General features: G+C 47.1%; 2 protein-coding genes across 7 annotated transcripts in view; one reads left to right on the forward strand and one right to left on the reverse strand.

Moving 5' to 3' along the window:
• Positions 1–10,380: 10,380 nt before the first annotated feature.
• Tmt1b (thiol methyltransferase 1B) lies at positions 10,381–12,901 on the forward strand. The gene is made up of 2 exons (XM_004861385.3): positions 10,381–11,209; positions 12,412–12,901. The coding sequence occupies exons 1-2, from the start codon at positions 10,712–10,714 to the stop codon at positions 12,646–12,648; spliced, it is 735 nt and encodes a 244-aa protein (XP_004861442.1). The 5' UTR covers positions 10,381–10,711; the 3' UTR covers positions 12,649–12,901.
• Positions 12,902–13,152: 251 nt separating this feature from the next.
• Positions 13,153–21,888, reverse strand: part of Itga7 (integrin subunit alpha 7) — a 28,774-nt gene continuing 20,038 nt past the window's right edge. For 4 of the 6 annotated variants that reach the window (XM_021241539.1, XM_004861384.4, XM_004861383.4 and 1 more), the window contains 12 exons: positions 21,446–21,561; positions 20,748–20,940; positions 20,589–20,669; positions 20,419–20,498; positions 20,238–20,312; positions 19,982–20,084; positions 19,115–19,291; positions 18,853–18,984; positions 16,311–16,424; positions 15,997–16,095; positions 15,792–15,917; positions 13,153–13,835 (listed from right to left, as the gene is read on the reverse strand). In XM_021241539.1, coding sequence (XP_021097198.1) covers positions 13,605–13,835; positions 15,792–15,917; positions 15,997–16,095; positions 16,311–16,424; positions 18,853–18,984; positions 19,115–19,291; positions 19,982–20,084; positions 20,238–20,312; positions 20,419–20,498; positions 20,589–20,669; positions 20,748–20,940; positions 21,446–21,561 — 1,527 coding nt within the window. In that variant the 3' untranslated portion in view covers positions 13,153–13,604. Of the gene's footprint in view, positions 13,836–14,760; positions 14,874–15,791; positions 15,918–15,996; positions 16,096–16,310; positions 16,425–16,770; positions 17,834–18,852; positions 18,985–19,114; positions 19,292–19,981; positions 20,085–20,237; positions 20,313–20,418; positions 20,499–20,588; positions 20,670–20,747; positions 20,941–21,445; positions 21,562–21,888 lie in introns of those variants that run through there. The other 2 variants (XM_021241538.2, XM_087192119.1) reach the window with 2 other exon arrangements.

Genomic DNA, 21,888 nt, shown 5'->3' on the forward strand with positions numbered 1-21,888 from the left:
GGTGTTGGAAAAGATTTTATGAACAAAATCTCAGTTGTCCATGAACTAGCACAAACAATCAACAAGTGTGATCTCTTCTCATTAAAAAGCTTATGCACAGCAAGAGAAACCATCAGCAGTGTGAAGGAAGGAAAACACACCCGAGGACCAGTGGAACAGATTACAAGATACAGAAAGGGCCGGGGATTTAGCTCAGTGGTTTCACCACCTGCTGCGCAGGCGCAAAGACCTGAGTTTCATCCCTGAAAAAGATTTTATGAACAAAACCTCAGTTGCCCGTGAACTAGCACAAACATTCAACAAGTGGGATCTCGTCTTACTAAAAAGCTTCTGCACAGCAAGAGAAATCACCAACAGAGTGAAGAGACAACCCACAATGTGGGAAAAAATTTTCACCTGCTGTTCCTCAGACAAAGGTCTATTATCTAGAATCTATATAGAAGTTTAAAAAACTCAGACCTCCCAAATTTAAAGACCCAATCTGAAAATGGGCATCTGAAATGAACAGACTTTTCTCAGACAAGGCAGTAGAAATAGTAAATAAACATATGAAAAAAATGTTCAACATCTCACCCCAGAAAGAATGGCTGCTATGAAATCAACTAATAACACATGCTGGCAGGGCTGTGGGGAAAGAGGAACAGTGCTCCACTGCTGGTGGGAGTGTAGACTAGTGCAACCACTGTGGAAATCAGTATGGAGATACCTCAAAGAACTAAGACTGGAAGTCCCATTTGACCCAGCTATTCCCCTGCTGGGTACCTTCCCCAAAGAATTAAAAGAATCATACCACAGTGATATATGTACTCCCATGTTCATAGCAACACAGTTTGCAATAGCTAAAACTTGGAAATAGCCCAAATGCCCATCAACTGGAGACTGGATAAAGAAAATGGGGTTTTTTAATAAATTGGAGTACTACTCATAAAAAATGAGAAATTAGATATTTATAGCTAAATGGATGCACATTGAGGCGATACTCTTAAGTGAAATAAATAGGACACACGTGTAAATACCAAATAGTTTCTCTAGTGTAAGAAACTGAAAGTGTAAATAAGGACTAAAAGGTTAATAGATAATGTGAAATAGTAAGAAAAGGGGCAAAGGGGAAGGGGTAGTTAGAGGGATAGGGGAAAGGAAAGAAGGGAATGGAATTAATATGAGAAAATGAAAAAATTGAAACAAAGTCTTTGTAAATAGGGAGGAATGGAGGGGTTGAAGGGAGCCAGGGCAAGGGGATAAAAATAGGAACCAAGAGAGATTATGTAATCCACAAATTTCCAATGATGAGTATCCTTATGTTTTAAATTTAAAATGTACCAATAAAATTAAATTTTAAAAAAAGAAAAGGGATTTTTGCCCTGTACACTTAAATGATGAAGACCATGCCTGGGTGGGGGGAAGGTTCAGGTAGCTTTTAATCTATCAAAGATTCATTTTCTACATTTGTCAAGAGGTCTTACTAGTAGTAGAGAAAGCAGTCCAAACCTGCAGCTCAACTCTTAATGGAGGCTTAAGAAGGGGCTCTGATCGCATCGCTTCAGATCACTCTGAGACAGAGGATATCTGATGATCACTAACAGAATTCCCCTTTCACCTCAATGAGGAATCCAGATAGGGACAAGATGTGGAGATTTTCTGCTGATTACCCAGACGGGCTGTCAGGAGCTAGTTTCTTCTGAGGGACCTTTGGGTATCCACCAGAGAATAGCCCTGGCCATGACCCCTCAGTTGTCACCTCAGCTTCTGCTAATTCCATGCAATCAGAGATCTGTCTCCAAAAGGAACCCAATCTGGTCAACATTCCACCTGCCATTGGTGTCAATGGGAGTGGGGATACACCTGAGGGCAACTGGAGAAATCTGTCCTCTGCTTTGAGAGTGGCAGCTGCTGGCAGAGTAACCACTATTTGGCATTCTATAAGGGACAGATAAAAGCCTGAACTGTCTTTATCTGAGACAGCTTATGAGATCAATTTTACAACATGTCTAAGCAACTAAGTTCAAATGCAACACATACAAAACAAGAATAAAATGTAATTTTAACAAAAGACAATGCATAAGAAAAACAAGAAATGCGCAAACATTTAAATCACAACTTAAAATTAAGACACTTTTGAAACAAAGCCAAAACAAAGGCCAGAATTTAAGAAGCATAAACCAGAATCTGTGAAACAAATGTCGAGAGCCTATGGAACAAAAGTTACAATCTATAAAGCAAAAAGTCCAAAGTTAGAACCTATGAAACAAAAGCAAACTCTTGGGCCGGGTATTTAGCTCAGTGGTTTCACCACCTGCTGTGCAGGTTCAAGGACTCGAGTTCGATCCCTGGTACCAAAAACAAAACAAACAAAAAAAAGCAAACTCTTACCTCTGACCAGTAATCTTGGTGGAAGACCTCCAAAATGATATAGGGGGAAGAGATGTAACTCCCAAACCTACTAGATATCCGAAACGTGAGTTCGTGTTCTTAAAATCGAAGAATGAATTCTAGGAACAGCAGAGGTTAAGAGTAGGAAAAATCTATTGAGAGAAAGAAAGCTTCTGCCTAAGAGACAGAAGGGGGACCGGAAAGTGGGTTGCCCACCTACCCCACGGTTCAAAGATGTTTTTATACAGCAAAGCCACGTGGTGAGATGAGTACAAAGTGGGACAAAACTATAAGACCCAAAGGAAATTTACAAGGTGGGCATGAAGTGGGACAAAACCATGAGCAACCAATAAGATTACAAGTACTTGGTTCTTTTATACAGGGTCGCACTACATAGTTGAGGCTGGCCTTGAACTCACTATGTAACCCAGGCTGGCCTCAAACTCGCAGCAATCCTCCTGCCTCAGCCTCTGGAGTGCTGACATTATAGGTGTAGATCACCATGCCTGGCCTTACAAGTTTATTATAATATATTAGCTGTAACTTTTCTATGTAGTAAATATGCTTATGTAAATTTGAATTTTTCAGCTGGGGATTTAGCTCAGTGGTTCCGGTGCCTGACTTGCAAGCGCAAGGACCCGAGTTCTATCCCCGGTACCAAAAAAAAAAAAAAATTTCAATTTTTCAGCTGCATTGGAATTATTTCTGTCGATTACAATCACCACTGAAAACTGTATGCAAAATCTATATTTGAGTAAATTTCTTCTTAATTGGAGTAAGTGCTTCAGTGTTGAAATCAAAGTTCCCCATTTCCCAAAACTGTGACCATTAGATAACAATATGTACTAATAACTGATAATGTAATATAAATGGTTTTTCTTAATGTTAATTTTTCTCACCTTTATACATCGTACTGTTGAGCCATCTCATCTTTGTATAACATTACTGTTCCTTTGTGTTAATTTGGTTTTTATGTTTCTTTCACTTCCCTTTGTAGTAGCATAACTGTCTGTTCCTAATTCCTAAGAGATGATGGATGATTCAGTATGTCAAGATTTTTGTCATGCATTGCCATTGTGAAATACTTGGTGTTTCCTGTTTACTTTGTTGTTTTATTTTTTGGTTATGCTTTGAAATACAGTCATGTTTTGTTTCTTTAAAAAAAAGATTACAAGTACAGTCACCCAGGTAATATTGACTAAATGGGGATCAAATGGGAAGACAAATCACATATAAGGAGTTTTCCATTTAGAATATCAATCACTGCTATCTATCTCTAGGGGAAGTATCTTTTTCTCCTTTTTATAATGCTAACCAGTGAATGTGCCTCAATTGTTCTCCATGTTGGCTCCTTGCTGTGTTGGCTCCTGGAGGGCTGGTGCCTTAAGGGAGGCCCTGTCTACCTGCCAACAGGATATCTAATTAACTTACCTATCAGCAATACTACCACTGAGCTACATCCCAGCCCCTAAAATGGTAATTTTTATATTATGAAGATTTTATCAAAAAATTTTAAAGTATAAAACCTTATTTTATCTTTTTTTTTTCCAGTCCTGAGGATTGAACTTGGGACCTCATGCAAGCTAGGCAAGTGTACCACTGAGCTATACCCCGGCCCTACTCTGCTATTTTCTTAATACCTGTGTAAATCTCCTCTCTGTCCCCATCTCTGCTCTCCACTTTTCACTATCCCTGCCTTGAACTACTAGGAATCATCTTTCAATTGGCCTTTTGGGCTGGAGATTTAGCTCAGTGGTCCTGCCGCCTGCCTGGAAAGAGCAAGGTCCTGAGTTCAATCCCCGGGAAGGGGCCTCCAGTCTTTCCTCTCCTAAATTGACCATCAGAGAAACTTTTCCAGCAGGATAACCTAACAATGTGACTCATTTCCTGTAGTACAAGACCCAAGCCCCTTAGATGGGTATGCAAAGCCCTCAGTCTGTCCAATAAATAAGTATTGAGTGGTCCCTCAGAGGGGAACTAGAAATGGCCCTGAGGATATAGCAGTGGGGAAGAAAATATACTCTTACACTGCAGAGCTAACTCTCTAGAGGACATTGCAGATTTTAAAACACAGACAAATGAATGAAGTAATTATCATGTGATTAAGCCTATTCAACATCTATTTGACATGCACATTTTAGTGTCTACTACTTGCTAGGCGCCAAGTTGGGAGGCAGACATGGTAATAAAAAAGACTTACTCCTTGTTTTTATGGAGCTTATACACAGAAGGCAAAAAAAAAAAACAGGTTTTTTTCTGTGTGGTTTTTTTTTTAATGATACGTGGGATTAAACTCAGGACCTTGCACTTGGGAGGCAGGCACAGGGCCACTGAGCTAAATCCCCAGCCAAAAAACCAGTTATTACACAATAAGCAAAGCCTCTTGACCTTGATTAGGGAAGGGGAGGAACTTTTGGGTGAGACTTGAAAGGTGAGTAAAAGCTATCGAGGTAAGAGGGAGGAGGTGTTGCTAAAGAGAATGAAAGCCTATGGGCCCAAGAAAAGGACAGGCTCATGCCCCTGAGGCTAAGGCAGAAGTAACTGGGGAAGACTGTAGGCTGGAAGGGGTGTTGGGAGGAGATTGAGGGCTGTGTGTGGAGGCCAGATGATAGGAGGACTTGTGAGCAGTGCTAAGAAATTTAGATTCTGTGCTAACAATAATAAAGATCCACTAAGGACTTTTAACCAATGGGCAGAAGTTGTGAAACTATTTTAGTAAGCCAGACAAGGAAGAGTCATGGGTTGTGTGAGTGGAAAAAAAAGAAATACATGAACTCAATAAATTGAGAAAGAGAGAGAGAGATGGGGAAGGGGAAGTAAAAGGAATTAAGATGTGTTATGTACATGTCCCTACTCCACATGATGGTTGTGATCATTAGGTACTGCAGACATGTACCAACAAAATTTTTTTTTAATTTTTAAAAGAAGAAAGTAATGAAATGAGAATCCAAGCTAACAGAGCTTAGGGATGTCTTAGATGTGGGAATGAAGGAAAAAATAAAAAATGAAACATAGGCAGGCTCAGTGGTTTGTAGCTCAGTGGTAGAGAGAGCACTTGTAGAGCACTTTTCCTAGCATACACAGGCCCTGGGTTCAATTCCTAGGAAAGAAGGAGACAGAAAAAGAGAGAGAAATAGGGGGGAGAGGAAGGGAAGAAGGAAGGAAGGAAGGAAAATCATGTTTCAACTGGCCTCCCAGTCTCCAAGAATAATTAAGGAATTACATTAGAATTTTAGAATTTTTAAAGGTAATAAAATTGTGGTCATGTATTTAGGGTGTGTGTGTGTGTGTGTGTGTGTGTGTGTGTGTGTGTGCGCACGCTATAGTACTGGGGATTAAACCCAGGGCTTCACACATCCTAGGCAAGCATTCTATCACTGAGGTATAACTTCAGCGTTTCGTTTTAAGACAGGGTCTTACTAAGTTGCCTAGGCTGGTCTCAAATTTTTAATCCTCCTCTTCAGCCTCAGAAGCAGCTGGAATTGGGCCGGGGATTTAGCTCAGTGGTTCCACCGCCTCCCTTGCAAGTGCAAGGTCCCGAGTTCGATCCCTGGTACCAAAAAAAAAAAGTAGCTGGAATTACATGTGTGTACCTGGCAAGTTTGAATCAGAGAGATAGAGAAGGGTTGGGGGTGTAGCTCAGTGATAAAGTATTTGTATGCATGTTGCCCTAGGTTCAATTCCCAGCACCCCAAGAAAAGGGGAGAGAGAGATTATGTGGCATGATATCTAGAACACATGAGCAGAAAGAAAATGTTGGATGAGGAAATGAACAGGGTAGGACTGGCCATCAGTGGATGGCTGTGGGATGATGATGCAGACAGGGAAGGGAGTACATTATACTGTCCTATCAACTGTTGTGCATATCCAAAATCTCCATTATACAAAGACTTTTTCAAAGAGAAAGAAAAGAGAGAAAGCAAAGGAAGAGAAGAAGTTGAATGAATCCGTTTTTGTTGAAGGGTTCAGGCAGCTGATGGTGCCATTTTCTGAGATAATGAAAAGGATGGGCTGAGAGGGAGACAAGAGCTTTAGAGAGTATCTTAAGTCTCTTTGGGGTGTTCTAGGTTTAATACAACCAGTAAACATGCTGAAGAAGATGTCAAGTAGTAAGCTAGATGAAAATTTGAAACTCAGAAGATAGATCTATACTTAAGAGATAAATGCATGGCTAATTAGCAGATGCATGATACTTTAGACCATGAACATGGAAGGGGATTAGGTGGTGATGATTGTTCACGTAAGTTTATCATTTGTTATAAGGCACACTCTCCTGAGGGACATTGATATGGGGGAGGCTATGCATGTGTGGTACAGGGGAAAATTAGAAATGTCTATACCTTGCTCTTAATTTTGCTATAAAGGGCCAGGGATTTAGCTCAGTGGTGCCGCTGCCTGCCTCGAAAGCACAAGGTCCTGAGTTTGATCCCCGGTACCAAAAAAAAAAAAAGAATTAATTTTGCTATAAACCTAAAACTGCTCAAAACATAAAGGTTTTTTTTAATGATGAGATTACTCTTTTTTTTTTTTTGCTTTTGGAGACAGGGTCTCCCTTTGTAGTTCAGGCTGGCCTTGAACTCACTTTGTAGCCCCGGCTGGCCTCAAACTCACAGCAATCCCCCTGCCTCTGGGATTATAGGTGTGAACCACCACACTCGGCAATGACAAGATTACTTAATGAGAGAGAAGGTAGAGGAAGATCCAAAATTAGCACCCTCCAAAAAAATTTAGAATTTAAGTAGATGAGAAAGATTAAAAAAAAAACTACAAGGACCCAAGTTCGATCCCTGGTACCAAAAAATTAAAATTAAAATTAAAAAATAAACTAAGAAAGATCTAAAACAAATAAATAAGTCTAAGAAGGATTAGGCAGGAGAACAGGATAAACAAGACTATGACATTGGGATAGCCCAAATGAGAGAGTATTTCAAGAAAGAAATAGATGCCAACTGTTTCCAACGCTGTGAAGAGGTCAAATAAGATGATACAGGACTGTTCTCTCTCCCTGTAGCTGGCAGTGTGGACACCACTGTGATAAGAACAGCTTAGGTGGGCTGGGGATGTAGCTCAGTGGTGCCGCACCTGCCTGGCAAGCACAAGGTCCTGAGTTCAATCCCCGGTATCACAAAAAAAAAAAAAAAGAAAGAAAGAAAGAAAAGAAGAATAGCTTATAGAAGAGCAATGGGTTGTGGGGGCGGTGGTGAATGGAAGGTGAGGAAATCAAGATAACGTGAGCAGATGATGCAAGAATGCATGAAGAAAATCCATAAAATGGGTGGTTGGTAAAGTGAGGTGTGGACTCAAGACAGCGTTGGGGTTTGGGGGGGTGGTTTGTTTTTTTGGTTTTCTTTTTTGGTACTGGGGATCAAACTCGGGTCCTTGGTTTGCAAGGCAGGTGGCAGAGCCACTGAGCTAAATCCCCGATCCTGGGTTGGGTTTTTTATTAACCTGAAATATATTACAGCATGTTAATATGGTGAAAGATCCTGAAAGAGCCAGAGATTAATGATTTGTGAAAAAACAAAGATAAAACTAAAACAAGGATTCCAAACAGCATTATTCAGTAATACCCAAAAAGTAGAAACAGCTCAATTGTCCATCTACTGATGAATGGGTAAATAAAATATGGCATAATGTAATGTTACTCAAAAAAGATGAAGTACAGATACATGATACAACATTGATGAACCTTAGAAGCATTGTGCTGAGTAGTAACAGAAACAGTCAGAAAGGCCACATTTTTATCTCAACTCCAAAGTTCACATCATTACTAACTGATATGCTAGTAAAGGTCTACTCAGGCAAAGAAAAATCATTCTAATGGTTTCAGACAGAAGAAATGTGATGAGAACTGGTCAGAAATGTGTTAAAAACATGGAACAACTGTCATGGCTTGTGTCTAGATGTCCCCCCAAAGCCTCATGCAGTCATAGGTGGGACTTTTTTGGAAGTAGCTGGATCTAGAGCATGTGAAACTGGAATTGATTCATGGTGCAGTGCTAGGCTCCAGAGCACTAGGATTAAGGGTATGAGTGCTACCTGCCCTAAGTAGTCTGGATAAAATAAAAGGGGCAGAAAGACGCTGTTAAACTCTCTTGTTGCTTAGCTACCTTCTGTCTGCCGTGAACTGTTGCCCCTCTCCCATGTGCCACTCTGCCTTGGAACTAGCCCTTATGGACTGAAATCTATACAAACTGTGAGTTAAGTAAACCTCTCCCCCTTTAACTTTGAGTGTCAAGTATTTTGTCTCAGCAACAAGAGAAAAGTAACTAAAAAAAAAAAAACAACCAAAGGGAGACATTAGCAGGTTGGAGGGACAGAAATGAAGAAGGGATGATACCTAGACATCATAAGCTACCAGCACCATTTGACTACAGCCCCAGCCTCCCTGTAGTCAAGTTGTCTTGTATTGTAGATTTGCCAAGAAAGGACTACCTTCTCCAGAGCTGGAACTTCTGAAAGATGCATCCCCTGATTTGGCAGATGGAATCTGGAACCTTCCCATCCCCACTGCTGTTCCAGCACCAAGGAGACCAGCAAGAAGCAGGAAGATACCACCCCCCACCCCACCCCCACTGCCACCTGGCAGAACCCACAAGGAAGCCAGCAAGCCTGGGAGCCACAGAAATGTAATTTGCAGATTCCTAATTCCAGCAAGCTAGAACAAAGAATAAAAGGACAGATGAAAAGCTAAGAGAATACAGGTGAACAACTGCCTATGGGAAAGAAATAGAAGAATTCCCATTAATTTCCAGGACAAGAAAAGTAATTTAATATCCATCCTACTGTTTAACATTCTGAATGCATTATGGTAGTTAAAGCAATTAAGCAAAAAACAAAAAGAACATACGAAAATTGAAAAAAAGTAAAATTATCATTATTTCTATGTATCATTTTGTACCTAGAAAACTCAAAGAATCAAGTTTTTAAAATTAATATAAACAGCTAATTTAGTAAGATAATTAGGTATAAAACAAATATACAAAAATCAAAAATGAGGAAATATATATGTAAATGTAACCAATTAAAATATAAAGAACATTGTCCCTTTTATAATAACCAAGAATAACTATGAGCAAGCTTATCAAATATTCAATATCTACATGAACATATCTTTAAAATACTTCCTTTGGGCTGGGGATTTAGCTCGGTGGCAAAACACCTGCCTGGCAAGTGCAAGGTCCTGAGTTCGATTCCTGATACCAAAAAAAAAAATACTTCCCTTTGGCCACTATGGACTTGGCGTAGAGACTTCGGGATAGAGTGTGAGGAGCAACTCTTAAGACATCGAGAGTGGCTTCAGCCAAAAGAGAAGACACCAAGTAATAACCGGGGTGCTTCATCCTATGATGCCTGTGAACCGATATTCTGGCCTCTGAGACCTCCCTGCCTTGGTGGTGATCTCTGGCCTATCCTGAAGCCTTGGGGTACTATCCTGGGCTGCAACCCAGGTCCCCAGGGGCCCACGAAGACACCCAGAGTCACCTGCTTCTGAAGCTTACTTTATTCTCCTTAGATTACACAGATGTAGGAACAGGAAAGACCCTGGAGACTGTGTAAGGCCCTCCAGCTTCTCCTTGATTCCCTCACCTTGTAAATGAGAGGTTGAGACCCAGAAAGTAAAATCGTTTGCCCAAGGGAACACAATTGGTGGCAAAACTAAGACTAGAGCAAGATTCCAGCTCTCTTCCACTCTGTCTTTTTGTTTCCTTTTCTTCTATTTCCGGCCATTTGAGGACTTGGATTTGATAATGAACACTAGTCAGCTCAGAAAGTATCTTTCTCTTGATCAATAGCCTCCTTCCTTCTTATGAGCAATCAAGCCTAAGCTTGAACATTCTGTTTGACCTCCATCTAAGGCAAAGGCATGTCACAGTTTACAAAGTCCAGGGGGTGTGCCAGAGGAACCCAACCAGAATTTCCAGCTTGCATAACCCGAGCAGACCAAAGAACGAGGTAAGATCAGGACACACCCCATGAGTCAGCACTGCCCTCAGCATTTGTCACCCTGAAGATGAGATCTGAGACATCCATGCTATCCCCCTTCTGCTGCCCTCTGAGGTGAATGAGCGCACCTCACCTCTTCAGCTGGGCTGGGGAACTCCAAATGCAGAAACAAGGCATCACCTGTGCCTTTGCCTCGCATAAAACTTGTTGCCTATGCCTGTAGGGCTGCGGGATCCATGCCCATTAGAAGGATTTCACACCACCACTCTACCCTATAAAAAGGAAATCACATGCAAAGGAAAAAGAGCAAAGTTCTGTCACAGGAGGTGGGGAAACTATCTTTGGCAGAGGCTGAGCAGAAAGTACCGCAGTAGCACAACCAGGAACTGGTGCCATGGATGCCCTGGTTCGACTCCTGCAGCTGCTCGTGCTGCTCCTGACCCTGCCCCTGCACCTGCTGGCTCTGCTGGGCTTATGGCAGCCCCTATCCAAAAAGTACTTCCCCTACCTAATGGCTGTGCTGGCTGTCAAGACCAACCGCATGATGGAGAGCAAGAAACGGCAACTCTTCAGCCAGATAAAGGAGGTTAAGGAAAACAGCAGGGAGGTGACCCTGCTAGAGCTGGGCTGTGGCACTGGTGCCAATTTCCAGTTCTACCCACCTGGCTGCAGGATCACCTGCCTGGACCCAAACCCCAACTTTGAGAAGTTCCTGACAAAGAGCATGGCTGAGAACGGACACCTCCAATATGAGCAGTTCGTGGTGGCTCCTGGAGAGGACATGAAACAAGTGGCAGATGGCTCCATGGACGTGGTAGTCTGCACTCTGGTGCTGTGCTCTGTGCAGAACACAAAGAAAGTCCTGCAGGAAGTCTACAGAGTGCTGAAGCCGGTGAGCAGAGTGGGAAGGGGAGGGGCCGCCCCAGAGGTTAGGGCCCCAGCATCGGGAATCTGAAACTAGCACATTAGACACCCCACCCTCTCTACCTGCTGCTGGAGGGGAGAGATCACCTCGATGAGACACAAATAGGATGCTGTGAAGCTAAAGGAGTATCACCTAACACAGGGTGGGGACAGCCAGGAAAGATACCTAAGGAGCTGATGTTCCTTAAACATTTAAATTGAGATCAGTGTAAGGAGGGAGATGAGGAAATAAAAGTGTTCTATTAGAGATGATAGGGGAAATGAAGTCCATAGATTTTGATCTGGGTGTGGAGGAAAAGGAATTCATAATAGTTTCCAAGTTTCTGGTATGAGCAGCTGAGGGGGAGTGGGTGCAAGTGCTGTTTGCTGGCATGGAAGGGTTGTCAGGTGTCAGGAGCTGCTGAGACAGCCAAGCAGAGAAACCACACAGGCCGAGAGAAGTCAGGATCTAGAAAGCAGAAAAGATACAGCCTAGAGGTAGAGATTTGGACTGCATCAGCCTGTACCTGGTAATTCAGTGTGAGGTGAATGACTCCCCTAGGGAGAGCACAGTGGGGTCAGGAGAGCTTGGAGAACCCACACTTTCTTGGGGTTGGGTCTGGCCCCAGGTTTTCCCAGGATGTTCAAGATGTCTGGGTAGAGGGTACAGGTGTACCAGAGTGTCAGGAGAGAGCCCTGCATGCATCCCTGTGCACCGTGAGCTTCCTGCTCCTGTTTCTCACTTTACCCTGACTGTGCAGTCCTTCCAGCCATTCTTCAAAGATCTCTGCCATCATCCCTACTCGGTTACGAGAGGTTCTTTATATGCACTTTGAGGGAGGGTAGGGGAGCCAAAGGTACAGGAGACATCAGAAGCAGGACAGCCTGCTCCATGAACTCGCAGACCAGCAGCCCCTACTTCACCAAGCAGTCTGACCAGGCTTCGTCAATGTGCAGAAAGTTATAAGAAAAGGATTGCATGGGGGTTGGGAGGTGCACACCTGTAGTCCTAGCACCCGGGAGGCTGAGGCAGGAGGATCTCTTCGAGTTCAAGGCCACCCTAGGCTACACAGTGAGTTCAAGGCCAGCCTGAACTACATAGCGAGACCCTGTCTCAAAACAAAACCCAAGAAAGGGGGGTAGGGGAATGGAATAGAGCAGATAGGTGAAAGTAACTCTCTTCTCCCTCAGGGAGGACTGTTATTCTTCTTGGAGCACGTGGCTGAGCCTGAAGGAAGCAGGGCCTTTATGTGGCAGCAAGTTTTAGAGCCCACCTGGAAACACATTGGGGATGGCTGCTACCTCACCAGAGAGACCTGGAAGGATCTTAAGAAGGCCCATTTCTCTGACGTCCAAATGGAATGGCTTCCCCCTCCCTTCAAATGGCTACCTGTTGGGCCCCACATCATGGGAAAGGCTGTGAAATAAGCTTCATACCCCCAAGGCAGTCACTGGCTACCTTCCCCACCTCCAGTCAGAACAAGGCACCCACCACCCAGTCTGTCTCCTCCTGAGAGGAATCAAGCGAAGAATGGGAGAAGCTCCCCCAGCCCTGCTCCTCTAGATCATCTGCACCTACCTCTGCCAGGGGGAAATCTCTAGCTCCCATCCCTCCTTCAACAACACAAAAGCTCTATTCCTACCCTCACCAGGAAAAATACAAACATTACATTATACCCTGTCCTGTCCCCAATGGCAAATTCTTGAACTTTGCCCACCCACCTCCTGCCACAACAGCTGTCCCTGGTCCCTCATCTCTATGCTAAATTTCCCCCACCCCTTTCTGAGGATGCACCCATGTGCCACTTGGAACTGGTCACAGAAGCCATGCTACCTGCCAGGCCAGCTGAGCCTCCCAGGGGCTGTGAGGGTGCCAGAGAGAAGCAGGGGCCCTGGGGGTAAGGGAGCAGCACTCAGTAAGGAAGCCAGCAATTTTGTCCTCAAATATTTTTTTTAATAAATAGACAAGACCCACTAGACTGATGCAGCAAACTAAGGTCAGAGGAGAAGGGACCTAGGGAGGGAGGAACCCCTGAGTCAGTGACACAGTCTCCTCCCTGGCCCTCTGGGTAAGGCACTTTGGGGGAGACAGGTTACATGGGGTGAATGGGAGGGGAGGGGACAGACTCCCTTCTCTCCACCCTGCACCAGGACATCCCTGCCCATCGTACCTGCCCCACCCCCATCCCTGATTTACCCTATCTTGGCTCACAAGGGGAGTGGGGGGGGGGGTTTCTTGTGGATGGGAGAGGGCAGTGCCCCTGAGGAAGCAGATCCTTCCAAGTCTTGATGCAATGCCAGGAACCCACTCCACCCTCTCCATCCTGAGGAGCCATCTCAGGAAGGGGTGGAGAGACCCACGGGCCAGGCTGGGAGAAAGAAAGCTAGGCAGTGCCTGGCACGGGATGCCCATCAGGGCCCAGCTCGGGATGCCCATCAGCAGCCAGGATGGGGTGAGCTTCGGGAGCCTCCCGCCAGGGGCTGCCCCAGTTGCTCCTCAAGATGGTGCCTGTTTTCTCCTCTTTAAACTGCTGTCGATCTTCCCGAGGGATCTTCACCGCATGGTACTGGGGCACACTGGCCTCGGGACGCTTTGCCCGCTTGAAGAATCCCATCTGTAAAACACCAAGTCAGACCATGAGGCATCTGCAGGGTGAGGTCCCTGGAGCAGACACCCAGCACAGCCCCGTACCCTCCCTTCACCATCCCTGAGACTGAAAGAACCAACTGAGGCAGAAAGAGACAGGCCAGCCAGCATCCAGTGTGATGGGCAGTCCCCAGGGTTCCACTCAGTGCCAGGGCCCCAGGTTCTCATTCACAGCAAAAGGATGACCAGGAGGGGGCCCAAGGCAAGGACCAAGGAAATCTCCCTTGGCCCCTGAAAGAGAGGCTTGAATGTGGGACTTCCAAACTTCCAACCCACCCAGACTTCTTAAGAGATCCTACAACCGAGAACATAAAGCCAGAACATAAGCTGAGGATGGAACCGGCTTCCTAGACCCCAGCATAGCTGGAGCAACATCCCCAAGCCTCACATACTTTCACCTCATGTGTTCAGACACTAAGCAGCTGGGACAGGGCCCTCAGCCATGAATACGCCAGTCTAGCTCCTCCCTGCCATCATGACCGTGCTGGCCCTAATTAGCATGGTAGTAAGTGCCCTTGCATACTCACACTAGAAATGCCCAACACTCCTACATGCTCGGACTGCACAGCATCTTCTTGCCCATTCACCTCTCACACTCATACCCAGAGAGCACATGCACAGACCCTCCCCACACACCCACATGCTCACAACCCACGAGTCCACCCCACTCTGTGCGCATGCCCCCAGCGGCGTGCACTTAACGGTCCTGACCTCATCCTTCTAATCACCTCTCACCTCGATTCTGGACCTCACATCACCCTCACGCGGATTCATTCCTTCACCCTACATACCTTCGTCCTCTATATGCTAGAAGCTGGACTTATTCCCATACACAAACATACCCACACGCACACACGTTTGCACAGTCACGTGCACACACACACAACAGTTACCCCACAGTCCCTGGGCCCCCAGCTTCCATGGCTGAGGGTTGCACAGCCAGATGTGCGCGGTGATAGTTGGTGGGGAAAGATGAGCTCTGACTGCTCCGATGGAAGAAGCCACACTGGGATATTGAGGGAGAAGGTGAGCAAAAAAGGCATAGGATGGGAAGACAGAGGCAGGAGGGGGCTCTATCTCTGCAGAGGGCAAGCATATGGGGCCAGCTTTGTGAAGGCCTCAACCTCCCTAAGACTGAGCAGGTTCCCAACAGCTTGGCTGCCACTCCAGAGCTGGTCCTCTGATAACACACACATCAAAGGTGTCATCCGTGATTGTCTCACAGTGGGGAGAGCATTCTCCACAGAAGCCCAAGAGGTGCATGGCTCTCCACATAGCTCCAGATGTGACGCTTGGCTCAGGGAACATGAACCCTGGTGACGTGTATGAGTCCCTCCACTGACCTATGCACATGTGTCCTCTTATGTTGAGCCCCTGATGCTATTAAGATTCTGTTACAGCTATGTGTATGCATGGAGCCTGGCATGTGGACACTCCACACTCAGCCCTGCCAGCAGTTCCCTAGAGCTAGTCCTCCACACTTCCTGACCACAGTTGCCTTTGTAACCTTCACTGCTGCACTCTGGTTAACTAAGACCACACTTTCCTGCCTCCATGGTCCTTCTGGAAGCTCGGGCCCCACCTACTCCATCCACCCTGCATACAGAACCTACTACCCCACCTCCAAGGCTGGCTCCAGAACCACCTCCTCTTGAGCCTTCCTTCCCTGAACTTGCACTTTCTCAACTCAACACTTCTGGTTTGTCCTCAACTACAAGGCTCACCACCCCCACTAGCTATGAAATCCCAAGGACAAGATCTATATCTGACTCATCTTCCCCATGTCCAGGGCCAGAAACAGCACCCAGTGTAAGTGCTCAGTGTAGAGTCACTGAATATATGCCAGTGCATGGGTGAGTACAAGAGGCCACCTGCCTGACTAGGAAGTGTAACCCCAGCAGCCCCACTGCTCCCCGAGCCTCACCTTCCATAGGAGCAGCACCAGCAGCGCCAGCACCAGCAGCCCAGCCAACACAGCCAGGAGGATGACCCACCAGGGGACCCCTTCTGCCACCACAGCTATGGGGTCCAAGTATACCATCACTGGGATCTGGGGAGCAAGGAGTCAATGGCATAAGAGCAGGAGAGAAGAGGGTGCCCTGCCTGCCCATGCCCACCCTGCAGCTCACCACCGTGGAGGCGTCTCTCAGCACCAAGTTCTTGATGGAGGACTTCACTGTGATGTTGGCTCGCACAATCACTTCCAGGGACTTCACAGCTGAGTACTCCTAAGAAAGCAGGAAGGACACCCTCTTCCCAAATGGCCCAGGACCCCCACCCAGATCCTGAAGTTATAAATGGAATGGTCTCCAACCCAGAGGATGTTTCTGCCTGGCTATGGTTAAGTTTGTGCTGCATTTGGATGAGGAAGAGGTAGAAGTGAGTTTTGATGGGGCTTTTGCAGAAAAAGACAGCTAGCCTGGAGTCCCGGCAGTGGCCTTACCTCCAGAAAGGTGCTATTCCAGAGGCGGCCCCAGACACGCAGCACAGCCGTGCGGTCAAAGCTGTAGAGTGGGCAGCTGAACACCACACATTTGGCTGTGCCCTGGGTGCAGTCCTGGGGACAAGGACAAACAGGGCTCTGAGCTGCTCAGCCCCTCTCCACCGAGCCTACCATTTCACATTTTCCTTACCCAGCCTCAAATTCCTCTCCACTGGGAAGTCTTTGCAAAGTAGCCCTATGGTCCAAAACAGCTGCCCATTCCAAACTGAACTATTTGCCTTTGAAATGCATGGAGGTGGAGGAGAGGAGGTCTCTTACTTCACAGCAATAGGCAGAATAGCCTCCCCAGGTAACACTTAGGCTCCCTAATGATGGTCTCATTTATTGAGCACCTACTTGCTGCCAGGCACTTATCTTATTTACACTGCACAACTCCTGCAAGGTGCATATTATTACATCATTTTTCTTTTTCTTTTCTTTCTTTTTTTTTTTTTTTTTTTTGGTACTGGGGATCAAACTCGAATTACATCATTTTTCAAAGGAGGGAACTGAGGCCCAGAGGAAAAGATGACCAGGGGCCGGGGAGTTAGCTCAGTGGTTCTGGCACCTGCCTTGCAAGAGCAAGGTCCCGAATTCGATCCCTGGTACCAAAAAAAAAGCAAACAAAAAAACATGACCAGACTGCCCCAGGTTACAGAACTAGCAAAGCTAGTAAGTGACGGAGCAGATATTTGAAGTCAGGTCCATATTCAGCAAAACTACATCTTTGGCTAAGCCCAACCTCACTGAAGGAGAACCAAGCTGCCTGACCAGGAGCTGCTGGAGGCAGGGGACTCTGACCAGGCTCCTCTCTGGCCTGACCTAAACCCATTTGGTCCACTCACTATCAATAATCCATTTACCTAAAAAGATGCATTGTATTCATCACGCCGCCATATACAGAATAACATCTTTGAGGGCAATTGAACTCTTTGAGTTATCTTTTATTTTGCCATCTTTGAGCAATTCAAGAATCTTTTGTCAATTTGTTTAAAAGCAAGGCTATCTGCCTTAATGGCATGTAAAAAAAATCTATTTCAGACATTATGTTAAGTGGTATAAGCCAGACACAGAAAGACAAGTACTGCATGATCTCACCCATATGAGGAATGTAGGAAAGATGAATTCACAGCAGGAGAGAGTAGACTGGCCATTACCCAGAGCCAGAGGAGGGAATGGGGCAGGGAGATGTTGGCCAAAGGGTACAAAGTTTCAGTTAGGCAGGAGGAATAAATGAAGAGATCTATTATTCTACATCATGGTGACTACAGGTAATAATAACATTTTTTCAAAATCACTGAGACTAGATTTTAAGCATTTGCACCACAAAAAAAGAAGTGTGTGAGGCATGTTATGTTAATTAGCTCAACTGGCCATTCCACAATGTATACACATTTTCAAAACATCATGTTGGGGCAGGGGATTTAGCTCAGTGGTGCCTCGCCTGCCTCAAAAGGGCAAGGTCCTGAGTTTGATCCTTCATACTGGAAGAAGAAAAAAAGAAAAAAACATGTTGTACATGATAAATATTGTTTTATCAATTAAAACTAATCCATTTCAAAGTTCATATTAAAAAGGGAGGCCTCTTAGAGGCCATCAGTCCTGTGCAAAAGGCAGGACCAACCACATAGCTGAGCAATAGCAGGTTCCCAGGTTCACCATCCCCTGAGTTCTTCAGTTTGCCTCCGGCCACGCCCAAGGGGAACTGGGGCGGGATGGAGCAAGGCTCTGGAGCGCCCTTCCCAGACAGACAGCACCACTGCCCTGCTCACCTTCCCATACCTGGGCTCTACCTCCACCTCCTACAACAAAGCCAAACACCCCCTAATCAGCATCACCACCACCTTCTCACTGCCAGCACTACCAACCCTAGAAGGCATATAGGCATACAGCATGTACTCATTTGTTCAACAAATCCACGTCATGAACAAAACTAGGTGAGACAAGAGGAAAGGAGAGAAGCAGAACTGCACAAAAGGGAGCAAGTTAATGAGTCACATGTAATTTTTTTTTTTTTTTGGTACCAGGGATCGAACTCGGGTCCTTGCGCTTGCACAGCAGGTGGTGAAACCACTGAGCTAAATCCCCAGCCCCAGTCGCATGTAATTTTAACCATGAGAACTTCAAAAAGCAATGCTTTTGACATTATAAAAATCAAGCATCAATTGAGATCAAACATCTCAAAGATGGCTAACCTCATCCCATGCCCTATGAAGTGTGATGTTTCTTATACATGTGAGGGGAATTGATGTCTTGGTCAACTGGCTGTAAGTCAAGAGCTGAAGACTTAGAGTTGGGGGGTCTGTAGTATCAGCAGCTGCAGCAAAGTCGCCCCCACCTTCAAGTTTTGCTGCAAACTATCTTGCCAACTTGCCCCAATGGTTTGACCACCACAAGTCCCAGTACTGGGAATTGAACCCAAGACCATCACACTGGGCTATTTTGAGACAGTCTCACAAAAAGGCTTGAACAGAAAGCTGGGGTGATAGGCATGCACCCTCACCAGGGTGATGTTCCTCTTCTTCTCAGCGTAGGACACTGGCCACCAGGACATGCTGGGCTCCAGAGGCTCATGAGACTCCTGCTGCTCTGGCTGTTCCAGCTCTCGACGCCTCCTATCCCTACTGTCCACATCCTGGACATGGGGAGGGAGGGAGTGGTGAGTGTCACTCCCATCTCTTCCCCATCACCCACACCCAAAATCCCAGCCCCATGAAGACCCTCCCCAAGGGATGTCACCACACCCACCCCTGCTTAACCCTTACCAGATGGAGAATATTGGGCCTGGGAGAACAGAGCCCTTTCTGCCCAGGCCCCTGCCCGCCCTCCAGCTCCACCCGCATGGGGTACAGCAGCCACTTCCCATTGGCGATCTCATTGGGCCACATGATATTGAGGAAGGCAGAGCCCAGGGTGTTGAGTGATTGGCCTTGGTTGGAGACCTGTGGGCAAAAGACAGTATAAAGAAAGGGGGCTCAGGTTCTGAGAAGGTCCTGACCTCACAGAGATGAAGGGAACATGGCTGAGGGGCCCCAGGAAGCACAGATTCAACAAAGGCTCAGATTCTATACCAAAGGACACACTTTTTGGGGGCTTTTGAGATAGGGTCTCACTATGTAGGTCAGACTGGCCTTGAACTCACTACATAGCCCAGGCTGCCCTCAAACTCACAGCAATCCTCCTGCCTCATCCTTCCAAGTGCTGGGATCACAGGCATGCACCACCACCCCAGCCTCTACACACCATTCTTTCCCCACACCAAACCCAGGAAAACCTGGAGGTGTCCTGGAAAGTTACAAGCAAGGCCTCCAGTCACACCAGGGCAGAGTCCTAATGACAGATGTCCACTCTGCAGCAATGTCCCATCCCCTAGCTAAAGCCCCAACAAGGAAGCTTCTCTGAATGCTCACAGTGTCCAGGTCCAGCAGGAGAGACAGACAGGCAAAATGACCAGCAAATGGTCAGCAGGACCCCGGCAAGAGCATCTACCCACAGCCCAAGTCCAGGTGCAGAGCAGAGGCCCCACCATGCTGCCCCATGGGAGAAGAGCCCAGCCCTGGGGATGGGTCTCAGGTTGTCCTCCTCGCCAAGAAGGGAGGGGCCCATGAAGGGGCCACAGCCGAGACACTCACCGTGACCTCATACTTGACCTTGCTGCCCACATCCTGCTCAGACCGCATTGCACTCTCGCCCCTCACCACGCCAGAGAAGAAGAGTTGCTGGGGTACGGCCACCCTGGTGAGAAGGGGTCAAAACAAGGGCTGAGAAGGCCTGGGGACTGGCTGAATAGAGGGTCAGCAGGGTAAAGTGGGGCAGAGCCCAGGTCAGGGTGTGGAAGTGGTGAGGCCCCCTCCCTCCAGCAGAAGTGCCCACTTGGGCAGGGCTTACCCTGTAATGGACAGTGGCAGCTCGATGAAGACACGGGCTCGAACAGAGACAGGATGCAGCTCCTGCTCGCTGATCCTGTGGGCAGGGGCATGTGTGGATAGCAGGCACAGGTATCCCCTGGGGGATCCATGAGGCCGATCCAACTGCCTTCAGCACCCCCACTCTGCCTCCCCAGGCTCACGTGGCCAACAGCAGCTCCACCTCTAGCTCCGTGGTCTCAATGGTGATGCCAGAGGTGCTGAGAATGAGGTAGAAGGTAACCTAGGCCAGCATGGAATGACAGGAGAGTCAGGGGAGGGCCAGGGCATAAGGAGGGGCCACTCAGACAGGGTAAGGGCAGAAAGGGCCAACCTGGGCACCTCTCTTCATAGGGTTTCCCAGCTCACACTCGACGTGGGAGGCGTTCTCATTGGACAGGCAGACAGGCTTCTCCTGGAGTGGGACGCAAGCCCAGGTCAGTGTGGGGCACTAGAACCCAAGGCCTCACTCCACCCTGCCCCGGGTCCTCACCGCAGAGTCCAGGGCCCGGACTCCTGAGTAGTGCAGCGAGGCAGGAAGGGTGACCAGGAGCTGGGCTTCGTGGGCATCATCCCCATCAGCCTGCGGCTGGGCTGGGTCCGAGGGCAGATTGGTGACCATCAGCTCCAAGCCGATGACGGGCTGCCCACTCAGTGCAAACAGGGCAGTCCTCCCATCCACGTCCCTGGAGGGCCAGATCCCACTCACTCTAAGTGAGCCGTCTCCCTTCCCAGCCTCCCCACCCACCCTCCACTGCCTCCATGCCCTGAGCCTCTCCTGCCACCTCAGGCCCCCAAGTCACACACCAGTCCATGCCAAGTCTTTCTAGGCATGAGTCAGGGGACCTCTGTGCTCATCCCAGCTCTACCACTCACTCACCTCAGGCAAGTAACTTAACCTCTCTAGGCCTCAGCTCGACATCTGTAAAATGGGACTAACAACTCCTACTTCACAGCATCTTGAAAACTAAACAATGACATGTATGTACGCGTGAAGTTATTAGGTCAATTTTAAGGACTATTCCTCACCAGGGCCTCAGCGTTCTGAATCATCAGCTGGTCCTCACCAGCCTTCTTCAGTATCCTCTGACTCCAACCCTCCCTCTGCCTGTCTTCTCGAATTCCTTACTCACATTGCTTAGGCTCTTCCCTGCCACTGCCACCACCACCGCATGCTCCCCACCCCCTCACATGGGCAGAGGCTGGAACTCCGCATCGCTGACCCGGGCACAGAAGTGGGCCTGTACCAGCTGCAGATTGCTCTGACAGATCTTGTCTTCACCACAGCCTTGCTTCAGGAAGTGGATCTGGGAAGAGATTGAGGAAAGATTCATTCCTAGGGGCCAAGGGTGCTGAGTGGGTCCCCAAGGCACATAGTGGGTTAGAGTGTCACTGGATTAAACAACTCCAGATCCACTGCTTACTGGCTGTATGATACTGGACTCATCACTTAACCACTCTGAGCTATAAAATGATAAGCGTGTTGTGTGCTGTGTTATGGACTAGCAGGCTAGTCCACAGCCGGACCGTATTTCCTCAGAATGTGAAGGGTGGTACATTCCCACCCCTCAGACTGTCCCTGAGGACCAGGCAAGAAGCTGCAAGTTCCCCCTTCCAGCTGAATGGGAGGGAGG

Source organism: Heterocephalus glaber, unplaced genomic scaffold (genome assembly GCF_053883595.1).
Source record: "Heterocephalus glaber isolate CG9 unplaced genomic scaffold, H.glaber_assembly_v1.0 deba00001569, whole genome shotgun sequence".
NCBI lineage: Eukaryota > Metazoa > Chordata > Mammalia > Rodentia > Bathyergidae > Heterocephalus > Heterocephalus glaber.